Genomic DNA, 19,038 nt, shown 5'->3' on the forward strand with positions numbered 1-19,038 from the left:
AGGAAAAAACAGATTATTTTCTCTCCTGATTAGTAACATATAGTAGTGTCCTTTTTTTTTATTCATTGTAGGATTCCAAAACTACACTAATGTTGTTAAAGTGTTATTAGTATTAACTGTACTCATCCTCCAGGAGTTAATGTTTTGCGGAGCCACCAGTTGGACACAGAATTTTCAGTCCATTTGGAAAGGTCTTATTTGCAAGGTCTTTTTGGTTATGTTTTGCTTTTTCTAGTTTGTTTCAGCAAAAATCAATCAGTTAAGATTTTATCCTTTAAAACATCACATTTGTAACACAATTTATTTCTCTATATTTGCTCTCCTTCATAATTTTCTAACACTTATTTTGAGATTAGGCTAAATTGATAAAGTCTTCATAAATTGTTGCCATATCTATCTTACAGTGAAGCATGCTTTTTGCACAAATTTATGTCATTTGAAGTGACTACCAACCCTTTTTAAGTCGTTAGATGCATGTTTTGCCTAGGAACAAACAGGTTTTTTATTAAGGGACATACAATAGCCAGAGTGCTTACAAAACCATATTATAAATACTAAATGAGGACAAGAAACAGTCCTTCAGTTTAATAGTGTGTGTATGAAGTATATGGTACTTCTTGGATTTCTTTCAGGTATAGACTTCAGACCGTCAAGTCCTTAGCAGGGGTGAGCCTTATGCTCCGGTTACTGTGGGCAAGTCTGAGATGGGATGACATGGCAGCCAAGGCTCCTCCAGGAGGAGGGACTACACGGACAGGTAAGGGCTTTTGGTTTCCTAGTTTAAGCTTAAAGAGAAAATCACTTGAGAGTTTGCTTAATTTTAAGTATATCTGTTGTTTATTAAACTGTAATGCTTATGTTTTAAAAATACAGCTTTGCTAAAGTTTGGCAGCACATGCTAAAAAATCTTGGGGGCAGGGAAGTGGGGCTTAGATTATAAGGTGAGTCACTTATGTGTGAACCAGCGTGAATTTTGAGAGAGAGTTGTAGAGCAGCAGTGTTGCGCAGGTGAGCCGAGCGCACTGGTACTGCGTAGGCATTTTCATTTTTTAATCCTCACTTGAGGATACTTTTTCATTGCTCTTCAGAGAGAGTGGGAGGGAGAGAGGCGGGGAGAGAGACATTGGTTGCCTCCCACATGTGTCGAGCTTGCAACCGAGATATGTGCCCTTGGTGGAAATTGAACCTGGGACCCTTCAGTCCTCGGGCCAACACTCTAACCACTGAGCCAAACCAGCTAGGGCACCACAGGAATTTTTAAAACATGCAGTACCTGACTTTTAGTCAGGGGACTGACCACCTTTTCCTAGGATTGTCAAATAAAAAAATGACAACAGCCAACACAGCAATAGCCATCAGTGTGAATGAATAAAAAATTATACCTATTTTTGTTGTTGTTAGATGGGCAAAAATCATGTTTTTCGCTGTGCTCCAGAATTTTAGTAATTAGTTTATTTGTGCCATGAGATGAAAAAGGTTGAAAATTGCTGTTATAGATTATAAATCACTTAAACTGGGACATCTCAAACTCTATGCTTGCTGCTTCCCTTGGATGATTTTGGCCCCCAGGAACTAAGCTGCCCCAAACAGCATTTTGCTCAGTTTTAAAATTTTCAGTGAAGCCCGGCCGGGCGTGGCTCAGCGGTTGAGCATCGACCTGAGATCCAGGAGATCGGGGTTCGATTCCTGGTCAGGGCACATGCCCGGGTTGCGGGCTCGATCAATGACTCTCTAATCATTGATGCTTCTATCTCTCTCTCCCCCTCTCCTTTCCTCTCTCTGAAATCAATAAAGATATATTTTTTTAAAAAAAAATTTTTTCAGTGAAGAAGCAGCTCAGTGTGATTTCATTTTAACAATGATCCTATGATCATTAATCAGACGCTTCCAAAAGTTGGTTTCATGTCTGTCTTTAGAGCAGCAGATGTACCTTTTTAGTTGGTTATTAATACTTTGTGAATTAAATCACCATAGAAACATCTGAAACGGAAATCACAACAACAGAAATAATTAAGAGGCGAGATGTTGGTCCTTATGGCATTCGGTCTGAATATTGTATCAGGAAAATCATTTGCCCCATTGGAGTTCCAGAAGCACCAAAAGGTAAGGAATAGAAGGAGTCCATTCTTTCATTATTGACCTGTTAGTCACATTTTTTTAATTGAAATTTCATTATAATTGTTTAACTCTTCATTCGACTTTTGAAAAAGATTTTTTTATTACAAACTATTAAATTTTAAAAATGATATTTAAGTAGTAAACATAGCACGGTTCCACTAAGCGCACATTGATCCCCGTAGGTAATGTGCCAAGAACAGGGAGGGTACAAAGAGCTATAATAATATCTCTTATAATTAAGATGTGGAGCAGTGATTGACGCCAGACCATCCGCTCCAGGAGGGCAGCCACCAAGTCTGCCTGCTTTGCTATAGTCCCAGCACCTGCTGCAGCAGCTGACCTATAAGTGGTCAGTGAAGATTGGTTGACTCAAGGATTAAAGCTCCTGTAAAATACTTGATTTTTCAGTGTAGAAATAATCTGAGAGGCTAAGGAGGCACTCAGGAAACATTTACAGAGCACCCACATGGTAGGCACCGGGTGGCAAATACGTAGAAGAGTGAGATCCAGCCCCTATTCTCGGGGCAAAGAAAAGTTATAATAATATATTTGAGAATCAAAAGTAGTAACACTAAAAAAAGTTCAGGAAAGTGTCCAGATTTCAAGATATATACACAAAAATCAATAATTTTACTTTATATGTGCAATAAAAATATTTATGAAAAAACCTATTAAGAAGTGAGTAAAGCCCAGTCGACGTGGCTCAGTGTTTGAGTGTTGACCTAGGAGGTCATGGTTCAATTCCTGGCCACGGCACATGCCCAGGTTTCACGCTTGATCCCCTGTAGGGGGCATGCAGGAGGCAGCTGATGGATTATGTTTCTCTCTCATCCATATTTGTATCTCTATTCCTCTCCTCTCTTTTGTGATACAAAGGCAGAGTTAAGAAATTGTAACAGAGACCATCTGGCCCACATAGTATTTACCATATGGCTTTTTAAGAAAAAGTTTGCCAGTCCCTGCTTTTCATGATATAAAAGAGGGGATGCCAGAAGTACTGTAATTTTAGGAGCTATATTGCTTAAAATACTCTAATTTCTTTTCCAAAGAAACACCTACACCTCAGAGGAAAGGCCTGCGATCAAGTGCATTACGGCCAAAGAGACCAGAAACCCCCAAGCAAACTGGCCCTGTTATTATTGAAACCTGGGTGGCAGAGGAAGAGTTGGAATTATGGGAGATAAGGGCGTTTGCTGAGAGGTAAGGAAATGGTTAACATATTATCAGATATTTGAAGATTCTGTCACTTCAGAATTAAAGAATTACCCCCTTAATAGTTTATTCAGTGTGTCCTAATGTTACTCTTCCTTTTGATTTTAAGTACTAGCTGTATATCTTTCATTAAGGTCCTGGTTCTAATTTTATCCATTTGTCCATTTCTAATTATCTTAATTTAAGTTTTTTATTTTTAAATCAAAATGGTTTGATACCTCTTCATGATTTCACCTAATATTAGATGCCAGATGCCTGCCTTATTGGTAATTTCTAATAAGTTCCTCCTTTTTTTCCCCTGCAGAGTGGAGAAAGAAAAGGCACAAGCAGTTGAACAACAGACTAAGGTTAGTGAACAGAAGAAGGCAGAGGACTTCAAGGCCCAAATGGAGGCTCACCTCAAACAGCAGCGGTTGGCTGCCCAGCAGGTGGGGGAGTTAGTACCAGTCCCACCTGGCAATGAATTGACTTTTTTTATATATATATATGTTTTTATTGATTTCAGAGAGAGAAGGGGAAAGAGAGAGAAATATCAATGATGAGAGTCATTGATTGATCTGCTGCGTCCTGTACAACCCGGGCATGTGCCCTGACCAGGAATTGAATTGTGACCTCTTGGTTCATGGGTTGACACTCAACCACTGAGCCATGCTGGCCATGCTGAATTGACATTTTTACCCAATTTCATGCACAGTGAAAACACATTAAAGACCTGTTCATGTAGTTTTATTTTTAAGGGTATCTCACATATATCTTAATTTCGTTAGTTGAAAGTAGCTCTGTGGATACACCAAGCTGTAGATTTGCAAAAAGTGTACATATTTGGAGAACATTTGAAATAAGATTTATTTATTATCTTTATAATTTAGTGGATAGTTTTTAAAGGTAATATTTTTCCTGCAGAATTCCAATCCATAAAATCTCTGTAGTCTATGAAAAGTAAATTGTACTAAAATTCTATGAATTTGTTGTAATTGACGATCATAAAGCTACCGATGGTTTCTTAGCATTTCCATACTATATATAATGCACCATATGTTCCGGAATACTAGGGACCCACATAAAAGATGATTACCCCTTTTTTCTATTAAGGAGATAATATAAAAAGTTTTTAGCGAACTTGAATACAGAAACTTTAAAGATACAGATGAAATAGATATGTCTATTTTTAATATCATTAGCTTAAGTTACATATAGCCTTTAAAAATTGTATTTTATATACGCTAGCCTTTCATTCCAAGTTCCTTTTTTCCCACATTTTATAAAACCTTTTTTCAAATTCTTAGTTATATTTTACATTGGTTTACTGTACGTCATTATCAGACTTAAAGTTTGAGATAACAGCACTTTTGGATTCTGTTCTCCTTCATAGGGAAGACTGGCTGGTGGTTTCGTTTTTCATTTAATGCATGAGTCTTGTCATCTCTGCAATGTAACCTAATGATTTGAAGGTTTAGCTCCAGGAAATAATTTCTAGATATGTTTTCAGTCTTTTTCCCCCCTCCTTTTTTTATTGAGTCAATCACGTTATGTCTAAGTATCCAAAACTAAACTCCTTTTCTTCTGAACAAATTATGTGAAATACCTTATGTTATATTCAAGCATTGAGGGTATGTACAGAAATAGTCTTAAGAAGATTGTGTGTGATGTCATTGGTGAGTAGTTTCCAATGGCAGGAGATAGTTCAGAATTGGAATTGGATCTCGGCTCCACCATTAACTAGCTCTGGCCTTGGGCCAGTTTCACAACCTCTCATTTTCCTCATCTTTAAATCACAATACCAGCAACTTTATTGGGTTGGTCTGAGCATTAAATAACATAATGAAGGTAAAGTATCTTTCATCAGGTTTGTAATCCATGCCACCTATTATTTTATATGTGTAAGCTTATACCATCATGTTTGTAAGCTGTCAGGAAATGTCAGCAATCTATGATAAAAGATACACAAACTGTCTTTAATAACTGTAGTTTCTGAAGTATCAGATTATACCGCTCTGTACAAAGTAGTCTAAAGTATTTTTCTGTAAACATGTTTGAACTCAAAAATAATAAGTCTAGGGAAATTGTTTTGTAATTTTTAGCTTGCTTGATTGCAGGTTTTCCATCTTTGAATAGTGATGTATAAACATTGATTTTTTTTTTTTTTTTATATGATTGGATAAATTAACATTATGGTAAACCAGGAATCTTTTACAGTTAGTATCATTTGTTATCCTCTCTAAATAACCATAACTGAGCAGCAAGGTGTTTCTGTGTCTAGTGAAATCACCCATGTCTCTTTTGTTTTCAGTCTGAAAGCTTGGACATTTGTATAGGCTGAAAAAACTTGATAGTTTTTAATTTTTTGTTATGAAAAACTACTTTTAATAAAATATATTAGAGTCATAAAAATATTTTCATCAAGAAATTAAATTCAAGGTAAATTTATATGGGCATATTTTGAAAAGTAAAATATTTTAAAATATGGTGCAGCTTCTTAGATTGGGAGAAATTGTAGCTGGACTTCTTGCAGAATGGTATTGTTTTTAATTAAAACTATTTTGGTTCATGTTTTCTGTCCCTGACTTTTCTAGAAACGGTTGGAACAACAGAAGCCTACAGTAATTTCAGCTTCCACGACTTCCCCATCAAACAGTACGACTAGTACCATCTCTCCAGCACAGAAAGTTATGGTGGCCCCCTTAAGTGGCTCAGTTACAACTGGAACTAAAATGGTACTAACTACTAAAGTTGGATCTCCAGCTACAGTAACATTCCAGCAGAACAAGAACTTCCATCAGACCTTTGCTACGTGGGTTAAGCAAGGCCAGTCAAATTCAGGTACATAACTGTGATTAAATAAGAGATTGCTTTCATTCAAGAAAAAGAATTGCAGTCAGTTTCCTGATGAAATAAAACATTTCTTTCGAAACTGTTTTTCTTCTGTAGCAGATTGAGCAAACAAACTGTAACAATTGGTTTGTTACAGATAATATTCATAATATTACATTAGCAAACCTCCTCTCTTACATTAGTTCACTATCAACATTTACATAGTTCACTTTGGAGAGGAATTTTTTTTTTAATACAGAATGAACCACATTTCATGCATTGGTGCCCTTCCTAGAAGTCACTACGTTGCTGGTTATTTTAAATCTAAAGCTTATTAAATGTCTTATACCCTATTAGCCACCACTACAGCTGCCACATCTGCTACAACCATTGCCAGCACAGGTCAGACGTTCCAAATTACAGGCAATCCAGTCACTATGGCAGGAAAAGTAATTACCAAACTGCCACTTCCTGCAAACAGCAAGATTGTCGCTGTAAATGTGCCAGCAACACAAGGAGGTAAGGGAAATGTGAAGAGTTTTAATTCACATTTGCCAGATCATACCGTTGCCATCATTTTTCATTTCCTTTCCACTGATTTCAGTCCTCGGATCTCACATTCTGTGTAGCCCACTGTAAAACCCTGCCACACGTAGTTTATTCTCAGAAACTGAGCAACACCTGATGCTTTTTATTAAAGGGAGCAGTTGTTAATGACTTTTTTATCTTTTTTTAAGGCGTTGTTCAAGTACAGCAAAAAGTCCTGGGCATCATTCCATCAAGTACAGGTACAAGTCAGCAAACCTTTACTTCATTCCAGCCCAGGACAGCAACAGTCACAATCAGGCCCAATACCTCAGCCTCTGGAGGAGCCACAAGCACTTCCCAAGTAAGAATTCTTTACAGGCTTATTTTGCTTTAGTGTTACCCCCATCAGGTTTTCAGGATGGTCTCTCCCACAATTAATCTAGCTTCTAACTTTCATTTCCTTTTACTTAATCTGTGACAAAGTACTGATTTTTTTTTTTTAAAGTCAATTACATTTCTAAGTAAAACTGATACATGAATTATTTATTTTTAATATATACTTAAGAGCATGTTAGTATTGTTTATGAATCATAAGAATTGCTTTCTAGGATTTTATAAAGAAAATTATTTTATATAAAATAATAGATAGCACTGGACCAGACCCAAGGAAACTTGCTATGAAGCTGAGAAGTAGAATGAAAAATACAATCTATAGCACAATAACTAGTTTGTAGTGAGCTAATAGCACATATGTTAGATACATCATTTCTTTGGCATGAGTAATATGGAAAAGGTTTAGTTTTGCAAACTTGAAAATGTTTTGATCCTAATTATAAAACTGAAAATAACATACTCTATACTCTGTTCTTTAAAACTATGAAAGAACATTTGGTTTGTGATCTTACCTCTCTTATATTCCCTGGGTTACAGGTATGGATTGGAGCTCAGGGAAGATAGAATGCAACATTTTTCTTTGAGCAACTATGGTGGTTGATTAGAACGTCACTGAGTCTTGCGTCTTCCTTTTAGTCTGTAGGCTGTTCTTGGTATCAATGACAAGAAATTTCATATGATCTCATTTGAATTACATTTTCTCCCCTCAAAATTCCATCTTTATTCTGATGCTTAATATAATTAAAATGTAATCTCAAGAGTCTCTGTCATTTCCTTAGACTTATGTTTATCAGTATACAATATTTAAAGTGTTCTAAGTCCATCATGCTTTAGTGTTTTAAAAATATTTTAATATATTGTCTTTTGTGTCATTTATAGGTAATCACAGGGCCTCAGATCCGCCCAGGTATGACGGTGATTAGAACACCACTCCAACAGTCAACACTAGGAAAGGCAATTATTCGAACACCTGTGATGGTACAGCCAGGTATTCATCAATCCAGTATTATCATTTTACATCTGAACAACCAGTTCAGGAAATCTGTAATACTCGGTATTTGGCATTCTACATACTGGAAAATGGCAATTTGAATTAAGACTTCAAAGCATACTAAATTTCTAATTCATCTTAGTATGCATTCATAGATATTATTTCATTTCTGGCATTGCAAATAGATCCAAGTATATTTATTAAAAATATCTTAAAAATATATAATAAACAGAATATAGATATATATATATATTCAAATAATTGAAGTAGAGAATGAGCAAAGAAAACAATCTATATGTCAAAAGATGGAGATAAAACCAAGAAAACAGCTAAGAAAGCAAAAAACAAGATTACAAAGGCAGTGCCGGCCCTTCATTAATGTGACTAGGCTAAATCTCCCATATTAAAGTTTCAAGAATGTAAAGATTTAGTGGGGGGGGAATCCAGCTATACATTTTTGAGAAACATAACTAAAATTGTTACACACAAAAGGTTAAAAATAAAAAGATGGGCAAAGAAAGGTGAAAGAGAGAGGAGCAGTGAGGAGAACAAAGATAATCCTAATGATATTGGACAGAGTAGAATTCACTGTTTTTTAAAAGATTCTCCATAGGACAAAGAGGGTATTTTATATTGGCTTAAAGATAAATATTACAATGAAGATGTAATTTTGGATCTTTATGAACTAAAGATTATTACTGAATTGTTTTAATCAAAAATACTTGAAATCAAGGAGGGATTAACAGAAGCATAGTAGACCAGAAACAGATTGTATATCAACTTTTATACTTTCAGGAATACATATTGGTTTTAAATACTTATGGACGAGTTGTATGAAAAAGGTCATATAATGTGTCATGGGTCAGACCTTGGTGAGTTCCAAAAAGTAGAATGTTTATAGGCCACATTCATTGTAGTAAAGCTCGAAATTAATATTAAAGTATAGTAATAACATTTACTTGCTTGGAAATTTTAAAGTGTTCTCATAAGTAACTTTTTAAGTCAAAGAAATATCAAATGTGTAATTTCAAACAGATTATCAAATAGCAACTAAGCTATGCTGCCAAAGCTGAACTCAGAGGCAGATTCATTCTTTTTTTTCTTTTTTGGATAAAGCTGAAGTTTTCTTTTTTTAAAAATATATCTTTATTGATTTCAGAGATAGGAAGGGAGAGGGAAAGAGAGAGATAGAAACATCAATGATGAGTCGTCATTGATAGGTTGTCTCCTGCACGCCCCGAAGCCTGGGCATGTGCCCTGATTGGGAATTGAACTGTGATCTCCTGGATCCCAGGTCGATGCTTGACCGCTGAGCCATGCCTGGCCCGGCGCAAATTCATTCTTTAACAATGCTTGAGCACCTACTCTAGGTAGTTGAACTACATTGGTGAACAAAACGGACCAAAAAACCCCCATATTCTTAAATATTAATCAAAAGTTAGAAAAATATTTAAAACAAACCTTAAATGAAAACAGGAGAGAGGAAGTAAAAGTACAAATATAATTAGAAAACAGAAAAGGCAAATATTATTAAAATAAGCCATTTTTTCCAAGTCCGATCTTGAGAAAAGATAATAAAATGCTAGTTTACAGAATTAGAAATGAGAAAGTACTGTAAAAATAGAATGAACGTTTGTCCTGCCTGGTTTTGCTCAGTGATTAGAGTGTCAGCTTGAAGACCAAAGGTTCTTAGGTTCTATTCCCAGTCAAGGGCACTTGCCTTGGTTGCAGGTTCAGTCTGGCCCCAGTTGGGGTGTGGGGGTGTGTGTGCAAGAGGCAACCAATCAGTATATCTCTTTCACATTGATGTCTCTGTCCCTGTCCCTGTCTCTCTATCTCTCTCCATCCCCTTTCCCTCCCTCCCCCTTACTCCTTCCCCTGTACTCTCTAAAAAAATGAATGGGAAAAATACACCCACCCCCGCCTCCACTCTCTGAGTAACCAGTGGAGGGAAGTCCTGGGGTGAGGAGTAACAACAACAACAAGAAAAACCACAAGGAAATTGGTGATTGCAAGATGTATAGAGCCTTTGTTCTCTAATGTCTTATGTAGCTGCGACTGTGTGTTTGACTTGCAATGTTGAAACTATAGCTTCACGTAGGAGTGGGGCTGGTGTGTTGAAGGAAAAGCAAGGTGGCCAGTGAGGCTGTCAGGGCCCAGTGAAGATGAGAATAGCTATAGCAGAGAGGCGCTACTGGTGCGCGTGTGTGCGCGCTGTGTGTCTTTGAGTGTGTGCAGATCAACTTATCCTTCCTACCCTACGCTAGCCTTTCCCAGTGGAATCCACAGACTCCCAGGATGTAATAAAAAAAGTTTAACTTTAGTGGTTGTACTTGGATGATAATCTAAAAATAACATGCACGTGTTGGGGATTATTGTCGGAGTGACCTTCATATAATTAATTGGTACCAACCCTTTATCTATCTGTGTTTACGTTGACACTGTTATCAGTACCAGGTGATCAACTAAAGTAGCTTTTCGTGTATTGTTCCTTGACCCTCAGTACAAGGACGTGCTGTTGGGATTCAGAAGTTCTCAAATTAAAGCCCTTGCCCACACAAGCTGTGCTGGTTTTTATTTAGCTTGAGGAGTGGTTGGGAATAACTAGAGAAAGGTGGGAAGAGCACTGAGGGGAAACCTGTGCTGCCGGTTGTTAAAGTGCGTGTTAAGCCTCCAGAGTTAGCACGACACAGAAGAAGCTGGACCATTAGAACCAGTTAAGGAGGTATTATATGTCAGAATTTGCTGTGTGACAGAGGTGTCATTTTGAATGAGAAGGAAGGACTGGATTTATGAGTAAATGATACCGGAATAACCAGTTTTTATGGGGTTGGGGAATAGCCAACATATCCCGTGACTAAGAATATACTTGTGAAGATGTATCTGACTAGAGAATGCAAGAAAACTCTAAGAGCAATAATTAAAGCAAAAAAAATCAACATGAAAAAACCTTTATAGGTTTACAAGTAAAGGCAGGCAGCAAAGTAGGAAAAATACATTTTTGTAATTTATATCTTTAATCTGTAAAAAGCAACTAGAAGAGAATTCACAAATGCAATATAATGACTTGACAGTTTTAAATGCTGACCCTCTATAGAAATTGAAGCAATTCAGGTCCTGGGATCATATTCTTTCTGATTGCTGGAATATTTTACTTCAGTGCTAGTACCTGGCGTTTCATTGTTCACTGAAACGGGCACTCAGTTGTGGTGGGAATATGAACTGATATAGCCTATCAATGAGGACTATGTTCCTGTTATGAACCTAGTAACTTTGGGGGGAGTTTATTCTAAGGAAATAATTAGAAGCACATAAATTTATAAGCAAGGATTTCACCATGGAGGTATTTTTTTTTTAAAAAAGGAAGGTGTTCTAAATGTCAAAATAGTCTCAATTTTATACATATGCAACAGTCGTTAAAAGGAAGATGCACAGGAATAATGCATTCATAGAAGGAAAAAAAGGAAGTGAATATAAAACTTTGAAAATGTGGTATTATTCACTAATTAATAAGGAATTAGGACTTTGTGAATGTAAAATTAGTTCCCAAATAATTTTAGCAGCTATTCCACGGGGGTGAAAATCCCACCTGCCTTCCAGTTATAGCAAGTTAAATGAGAATGGAAGTTTTTATAAGACTATAGAGCCATTCCAATTAAACTTCATTCATCAGTAGATTTTTACTGCAGAATAACTATGGAAGCATTCATTGCTTTTTCACTACACTATAGATAGCAGGATCTGGAGAGTGGTTGTCAGTGATGTGATTGAAGACAGGCTCACTGACAAGGTCTGTTCTTTGGGCCTGGGTATGTGTCTGAAGGCATACTTGAGCTGTCAGCGTCTCATAAGTCTTTTTTGGAAATTGAAAGTAATATATTCATCTGAAGTGTTGAACTATTTCAACTCAGTGCTGCTAAGGGCACATAAGGATTTTGTAATGTTTTGCTGTTTGCCTAGGTACTCCTCAGCAAGTGGTGACTCAGATCATCAGAGGGCAGCCTGTTTCCACTGCAATCTCTGCCCCTAATGCAGTTTCCTCAACACCTGCGCAGAAAGGGTTAACTTCGGGACCGTCCACTGCAAATCTACAGTCTTCAACCTCACCGTCCCCTCGCCCCCAACAAGGACAGGTGAAGCTTACCATGGCTCAGCTCACTCAGTTAACACAGGGCCACGTAAGTAACGCCACTTATTTTTAACTTTAGAGATGGTCATATTTATTCTTGCTGTAAATTTCAAAGAATGTACTTATTTTCAGAAACTAAAAAATGTACTTATTTTAAGAAATGGTTGATTTGTAGGGTTAAACAAAAATACTTCTTAAAGGCAAGACAACCTGTCTAGAGTCCTTACCCTATGAGCTGTAGTAACAGCAAGACGGAGAACCCTTTAACCACCAAAATTTTATTGGTTGGCCCATTTCTATGGGAAAAATAAAATGAGTACATTAAGCTGCTTCCTTGCAAGACTCAGTATTGTTATCAGTTAGTCTCATAGTACCCAATAGATTGAATGCAGTTCCCATGGAACTTGACAAGCTGATTTTTAAATTTTATATGGAAGTGCAAAGGGTCAAGAAACACTGGAGAATTTTCCCTATGTCATAACCTGATATCAAAACTTACTATAATGCTTCGCTAATTAATGTAATAAGATATAGACACAAGGGTAGATAGACCAACAGAACAATAAGAAGTACAGAAAGTGACACATGCGTATGTGGACAGTTGCTATGTGATAGAGGCGGCGTTGCAGATCATTGAGGAGAGGACATTTTCAGTAAATCGTGCTGGAACAATTGAATATAAACGGGAAACCATGAAATTGGATGCTACCTCACTCAGTCTTCATAACCTTAGGGTAGAAAAGGCTTTATTACACACACAGAAAACACTAACTGTAAAAGAAAAATTTGTGTATTTGGCTACATTATAAAAGAGAGTGAAAAGAATGAGAAAGTATAAATACAACCAGCCAAGGACTGTTACCCAGCATACATGAATAATTACTAGAAATCAAGAAGAAAAAATTCAGTAGCTCAGTAGAAAAAAGGGAAAACGTAATGAGAAAAGGGGATATACAAATGTCTAAAGATTCAAAACGTTGAAATTGTAAAATAATATGAATATAAAACCAGAATTTTGTGATGTTAGTCACTCACTTCAGTTCCCTTACAAGTAGTCCCTCTTTATTCATGCGGGGTACATTCCAAGACCCCCAGTGGATGCCTGAAACCATGGATAGTACTGAACTCTATATAATACTGTGTTTTTGTTCTATACACACATACGTTTTCAGTCAAAGGAAGCACTTTCTGACTTCTCTTTGGCATATCTAAATTATCGGCATTGCTACCCTTGTACTTTGGGGCCATTATTAAGTAAAATAAGGTGTCATTTGAACACAACAAGCACTGCAGTAGACCGTTGATCTGATAACCGAGAGGGTTGCTAAGATAAGCTAGACAAAGGGATGATTCACGTTGTGGGTGCTCGAAGCAGCCAATTCAAGATTTCATTGCACTATTCATAAGAGCACACAATTTTAAACTTATGAATCATTTATTTCTGGAATTTTCCACTTCATATATCTATATAGCAGTTGGTCATGTATAACTAAAATTGTGGAAGGCAAAACCATGGGTAAGAGGGGGTATGTAGCTTATAATTTGGAAGATATATATATCCAGAGGAATGATGTCACTTATATACAGATTCCTGGCTGTCCGTTTGGAACTCAGATTGTTAGTTCATGGTTTTTCCGATAAACAGCATCAGTCTTTTTTTTTTTTTTTTTTTTTTAAATTGGTCGAGGACATGCTGGGAGGGAGAAAGAGAAGAGAGAGAGAGAAAAACGTTGATGTAAGAGAAATATCGATTGATTGCCTTCCTTACATGCCCCAACCAGGGATCAAACCTGCAACCTGGACATGTGCCCCGATTGAGAATCAAACTGGCAACCTTTTGGTGCACATGATGATGCTCAACCACCTGAGCCACTCCAGCCAGGCAGCATCAGTCTTTTTAAATAAGTATTCTTATTTTAGCTTATCTGAATTCCTTCTGGTACCATTCCATAGACATTCAAATATATATTTTCATTATAGTATAGGACCTTTTAACATGAAAATGGTATACTTACAGATTGGTGCTTTGAATACTATTTATGTGTTGTGTGTTTTTTCCATAGGGTGGCAATCAAGGTCTGACAGTAGTAATTCAAGGACAAGGTCAAACTACTGGGCAGCTACAGTTGATACCTCAAGGGGTGACTATACTTCCTGGTCCAGGACAGCAGCTGATGCAAGCTGCGATGCCAAATGGTACTGTTCAGCGATTCCTCTTTACCCCGTTGGCAACAACAGCCACAGCAGCCAGCACCACCACCACCACCACCGTTTCCACCACAGCAGCAGGTAGAACTTGGGGGTTATCCCACACACTGCGCACTATTAGCACAAGTGGCTGGGCTAACAACAAGAAACCGGTGCTTGTCTTTGGGAGGATAATCCTCAAGCCAGTAAGCTCAACAGTTGGCTGGTCGGCCCCAAGAGATCTCAGTGAGATCTCATATTCTTACAGACTCCTGTCACCTTCACCCCTCATAAAATACCTAGAAGGGGAGGTGGGGCTGTGGATACCATTGTAACTATGCCCACATTCCTTTCCAAGCCTTACTGGCACAGATTCAGTCATGGAGTTAATCTCAGGGCAGGTGCATATATCCAGCTCATAACCTACAGGAGAGAGCTGCAGGTCTAGAACCACTTTGTTAGCCTTCTACAAGTTGCTATCACTAACTGCCACCATGCTTAGGAGAAAAATGAGAGTTAGCATTTGCCTGGGCCAAAAGACCTGACTGATTTCCAGACACTGCACCTTACTTTGGAAACCAACTTTCTGGAGAGTCAGCAAAGTATGTAGAGGGCGGCCGTAAAACAGAGCCCACGCTTCCCAGTTTAAGAGTCCTAACCCAAGTGTATCTAAATGGAGCCTTTCTAAGGCATCAATCTTATACCGAAATACGGAATTCTCATCTTTAGAAAATCCCCTTCAAATTCCTTTTTAACCTTGGTCTTGTGTTCTAGAGTAATAGAATTGTTTGGTCTTTCTTTTTCACAGGTACAGGTGAACAAAGACAGAGTAAATTATCACCCTCGACACAGGTGCAACAAGCCAAAACCCTGCCACCAGCTCAGTCATCAGGTGTGAGTCCTCCAGAATCCCAGCCACAGACTGCTCAGCCTTCAGCTCAGCCCCAGCCCCAAACTCAGCCCCAGTCCCCAGCTCAGCCTGAAGTTCAGACTCAGCCTGAAGTTCAGACCCCAACAACTGTTGCATCCCTTGTCCCTTCGGAAGCACAACCCACCCAAGCACAGTCATCCAAACCCCAAGTTGCAGTACAGTGTCAGCCTCAAAGTAATGTCCAAGGACAGTCTCCTGTTCGCGTCCAAAGTCCACCACAGACTCGAATACGTCCATCGACTCCATCCCAGGTGTCTCCTGGACAGCAGTCCCAGGTTCAGACTACAACCTCACAACCGATTCCAATTCAGCCACATACATCTCTTCAGATACCTTCCCAGGGCCAGCCACAATCACAACCCCAGGTACAGTCTTCACCTCAAACTCTTTCATCGGGACAAACGTTAAGTCAAGTTACTGTGTCATCCCCATCCCGTCCTCAGCTACAGATACAGCAGCCTCAGCCCCAAGTCATTGCTGTGCCTCAGCTGCAACAAGTCCAGGTTCTCTCTCAGATCCAGTCGCAGGTTGTGGCTCAGATACAGGCTCAGCAAGGTGGTGTGCCCCAGCAAATCAAACTCCAGTTACCTATTCAAATTCAGCAAAGCAGTCCTGTGCAGACTCACCAGATTCAGAATGTGGTTACAGTGCAGGCAGCCAGTGTGCAAGAGCAGTTGCAAAGGGTTCAGCAACTCAGGGATCAGCAGCAAAAGAAGAAACAGCAACAGATAGAAATTAAGCGGGAACACACCCTCCAAGCATCTAATCAAAGTGAAATCATTCAGAAACAGGTAAAGTTATTAAGTAAAAGCAGCATGTTCAGTAGCTTGAATTATTGTGCTGTGCATTTAGATTTAGTGTTTGGTTGTGTTAGGTTTCCTAAATGAGACAAATTCACTGATGTTTCAATTTAGAAGCAGCACCTATGTAACCAAAATATTGAATGACTACTATGGTTTGGAACTTTCTGTTGGCAATAGTCAGAGCTTATTAGAAAAACTACCTGCATTTGGGGAGAATTAAGATATGGGAAGAATGGATTTAGGAGCTGAAGCATCATTCATACAAAACTGGAAGATATAATGAACTTTAAAGCTCCTTCAAGCATCCTAGCAATTGTTTGAAGTTATTTACAGTTGCCATCCCTTAGTTTGCATGTAGACCAAGCAAATTATAGACCGATGACACTCATTTGCACTCTTAGCCATACACCTTTGTAAGTAAGTTCAAACTACTATTATTGCATAGCTTACATCTAAAGCGGCATCATGCAGGAGCGTCTTAGCAAAGTGAGGCGATTTAGGTGAATAAGAACTATTCTACTTACAATGAGGTCACCTTATAACATCCTGCAGCATTACTGGGAAGAATTTTCTTTGCATCTACAGCATGTACCGCCTGGCACTGGTCAGGAATTTGAGTGTGGATTTCAAGTGTTCCCATGTCATGAAACTTGCATTCAGTTCCTGGGTGTCCCATTCACAGCCCCTGAAACTCACTTACCTCCTCTGAGCTGTATCCTCACTAAAACTCCCTCTCTTTCCAGCCACCCAAGGTCATTGTAATGATTAAAGGAGGTCGTGTATGTAGAAGCACTTTTATTATTTATTGAAATATATTTGACAGAGTGTTGTGTAAATTTAAGGTGTATAACCTGTTGACTTGATACAGTGTTATGTATTGTAATATTGCTCTTATAACGTTAACCAGCACCTTTATCACGTCACATAATTATTTCTTTTTAGTGGTTGGAATAATTAATATCTCGTCTCTTAGCAGCTTTGATGATTATAATATGATATTGTTAGAAGCACTTTTTAAACAGCAAAAAGATTTTAAAGATCTATGTTAATAGAATTATAAAATTGATATGATATATAATATGTTTAAAAGCATTATTACCCAGCTGTTAGTACTGTGTAGTCTATAAATTGAGAGTTATGTATCACAATATCTGTCTTTACCCTAATCTCTTTAGGCCATCTGTGGGATAGGGGTGGGAGAATCTTTAAAATTAATGCCTTGGAAGAGCAGAGTATTAAAAACTTGGCCTTGGGGAATGATGGCTGGACTAGAATTGCAGCCATATTCCTATTCTGTCTCAGGATCTCTTTGTAAAATTATTTCTACCTTTCAGTGTTACGAGGAACAAATGAGGCAATGTCACATGCTTACCTTAGCACAGGTCCCAGTACCTAGTAAGCACCCAGACCATATAGCTCTAATTGTATTTATATTATAATAGAAAATTCTTAATCTCTTTAGAAAACACATACTAGTGGTCATATTTCTACTGTTACCTGTGTACCAACTTGTATTCATTATAAGATATGCACTTTTGGATTTGTTTTCTGTCCTGAAGGTGGTGATGAAACATAATGCTGTAATAGAACATTTGAAACAGAAAAAGACGATGACTCCAGCTGAACGAGAGGAGAATCAAAGGTAGGGAGCGGTGTTTACAACCTAGTAACAGGGCCTCGTCGTGCATCACTCTCTTCTCTTTCTTACACAGACGCACAGGTTCTGAGTTTCTGTTTTTAATCTTGATTGAAGTCAACTCACTGGGGACCCCTGGCACTAATAGGTTCTCATAACTGGTTTTAATCACTCTTTGAAGCTTTCCAGTCACTGAAAGTTTGTGTACCACTTGTAGACATCAAAAAATCTTGTCTTAAGCCTTTGAGAATGACATGCCCAGCATTACATAGGTTGTGTATTTCTCTCTAGAATGATTGTGTGTAACCAGGTGATGAAGTATATTTTGGATAAGATAGATAAAGAAGAAAAACAAGCAGCGAAAAAACGGAAGCGCGAGGAGAGTGTGGAACAGAAACGTAGCAAGCAGAACGCTACCAAGCTCTCTGCACTGCTCTTCAAACACAAAGAGCAACTCAAAGCTGAAATACTGAAAAAGAGAGCTCTCCTGGACAAAGAGCTACAAATTGAAGTGCAGGTAAGAAGCTATTTCCTTTCCTTCTCTGTCCAGTTTTTACCATCTAATTTTATTCTTTTTCCCCCCTAGAAATTTTGATTAAGTTTAAAGTTTCATCTTGTTTTCTAGGATTTACATTTTTGTATATTTAGTAAAAAGCTGTGGGACACATCTTAGAGATTTTATATCTAAATGTATATTGTAATCTCTAAACTAGGCGCCCTAAGAGGTTAGTCTACTGACTGAAACATTTGAGAAGTCTTGGGAATAACTTTTATTCTCTGTGACATAGTCTTGCCAGAAGTTATCAGGAGCCATTTCATGAGAAAGATAAGAAAACTGTGAAATAATGTTGAAAGAATGAAAAACAAATTGTGCCCATTAAGTAAGACCACATTTCTTCCTTGATTTGTAACTGATCTGGCAGGCATTGCAAATCCTGTGCTTGCTTGGGGAATTTATTGAAAAATGAAAGAAGACAATTACTCATACATATCTAAACAGTTTTTTATAAGAGAAGTAGGCTATATAAAGCATCCTTACAAGTGCCTTTATATTTTAAGAAGGTGAGAAATACTAAAATATTGATCAGCCCAAAAATCAGTATGACTCTTAAGACATTAGAGATCTTCCCCCTTAACGTCAGAAACCAGATGACAATGCCAAAAATCAACATTATTATTTAGCATCTCTAGAAATTCTAGCTAGTATGTTAGGCCAAGGAAAGAATGAAGATAAAGTTATTGTGTATGATATTATCAAAACTGCAAAAGAAAAATTATTAAAATTTATGAGAGAATTCA

The 19,038-nt window shown here is 37.7% G+C and overlaps 1 protein-coding gene across 19 annotated transcripts in view; it reads left to right on the forward strand.

Moving 5' to 3' along the window:
• The window catches only part of BPTF (bromodomain PHD finger transcription factor), a gene marked incomplete at its 5' end in the record, with an annotated part of 95,897 nt that overhangs the window by 58,435 nt on the left and 18,424 nt on the right, over window positions 1–19,038 (forward strand). For 10 of the 19 annotated variants that reach the window (XM_081115893.1, XM_081115882.1, XM_081115897.1 and 7 more), the window contains 13 exons: window positions 633–757; window positions 1,975–2,103; window positions 3,168–3,318; window positions 3,635–3,677; window positions 5,904–6,150; window positions 6,499–6,660; window positions 6,879–7,030; window positions 7,942–8,050; window positions 12,014–12,231; window positions 14,246–14,471; window positions 15,178–16,091; window positions 17,663–17,745; window positions 18,031–18,256. In XM_081115893.1, the coding sequence (XP_080972019.1) occupies window positions 633–757; window positions 1,975–2,103; window positions 3,168–3,318; window positions 3,635–3,677; window positions 5,904–6,150; window positions 6,499–6,660; window positions 6,879–7,030; window positions 7,942–8,050; window positions 12,014–12,231; window positions 14,246–14,471; window positions 15,178–16,091; window positions 17,663–17,745; window positions 18,031–18,256 (2,785 nt within the window). The remainder of the gene's footprint in view (window positions 1–632; window positions 758–1,974; window positions 2,104–3,167; window positions 3,319–3,634; window positions 3,678–5,903; window positions 6,151–6,498; window positions 6,661–6,878; window positions 7,031–7,941; window positions 8,051–12,013; window positions 12,232–14,245; window positions 14,472–15,177; window positions 16,092–17,662; window positions 17,746–18,030; window positions 18,257–19,038) is intronic. The other 9 variants (XM_081115896.1, XM_081115884.1, XM_081115890.1 and 6 more) reach the window with 3 other exon arrangements.

The sequence above is a fragment of the Miniopterus schreibersii genome, assembly GCF_964146895.1.
Source record: "Miniopterus schreibersii genome assembly, chromosome: 16".
Lineage (NCBI taxonomy): Eukaryota > Metazoa > Chordata > Mammalia > Chiroptera > Miniopteridae > Miniopterus > Miniopterus schreibersii.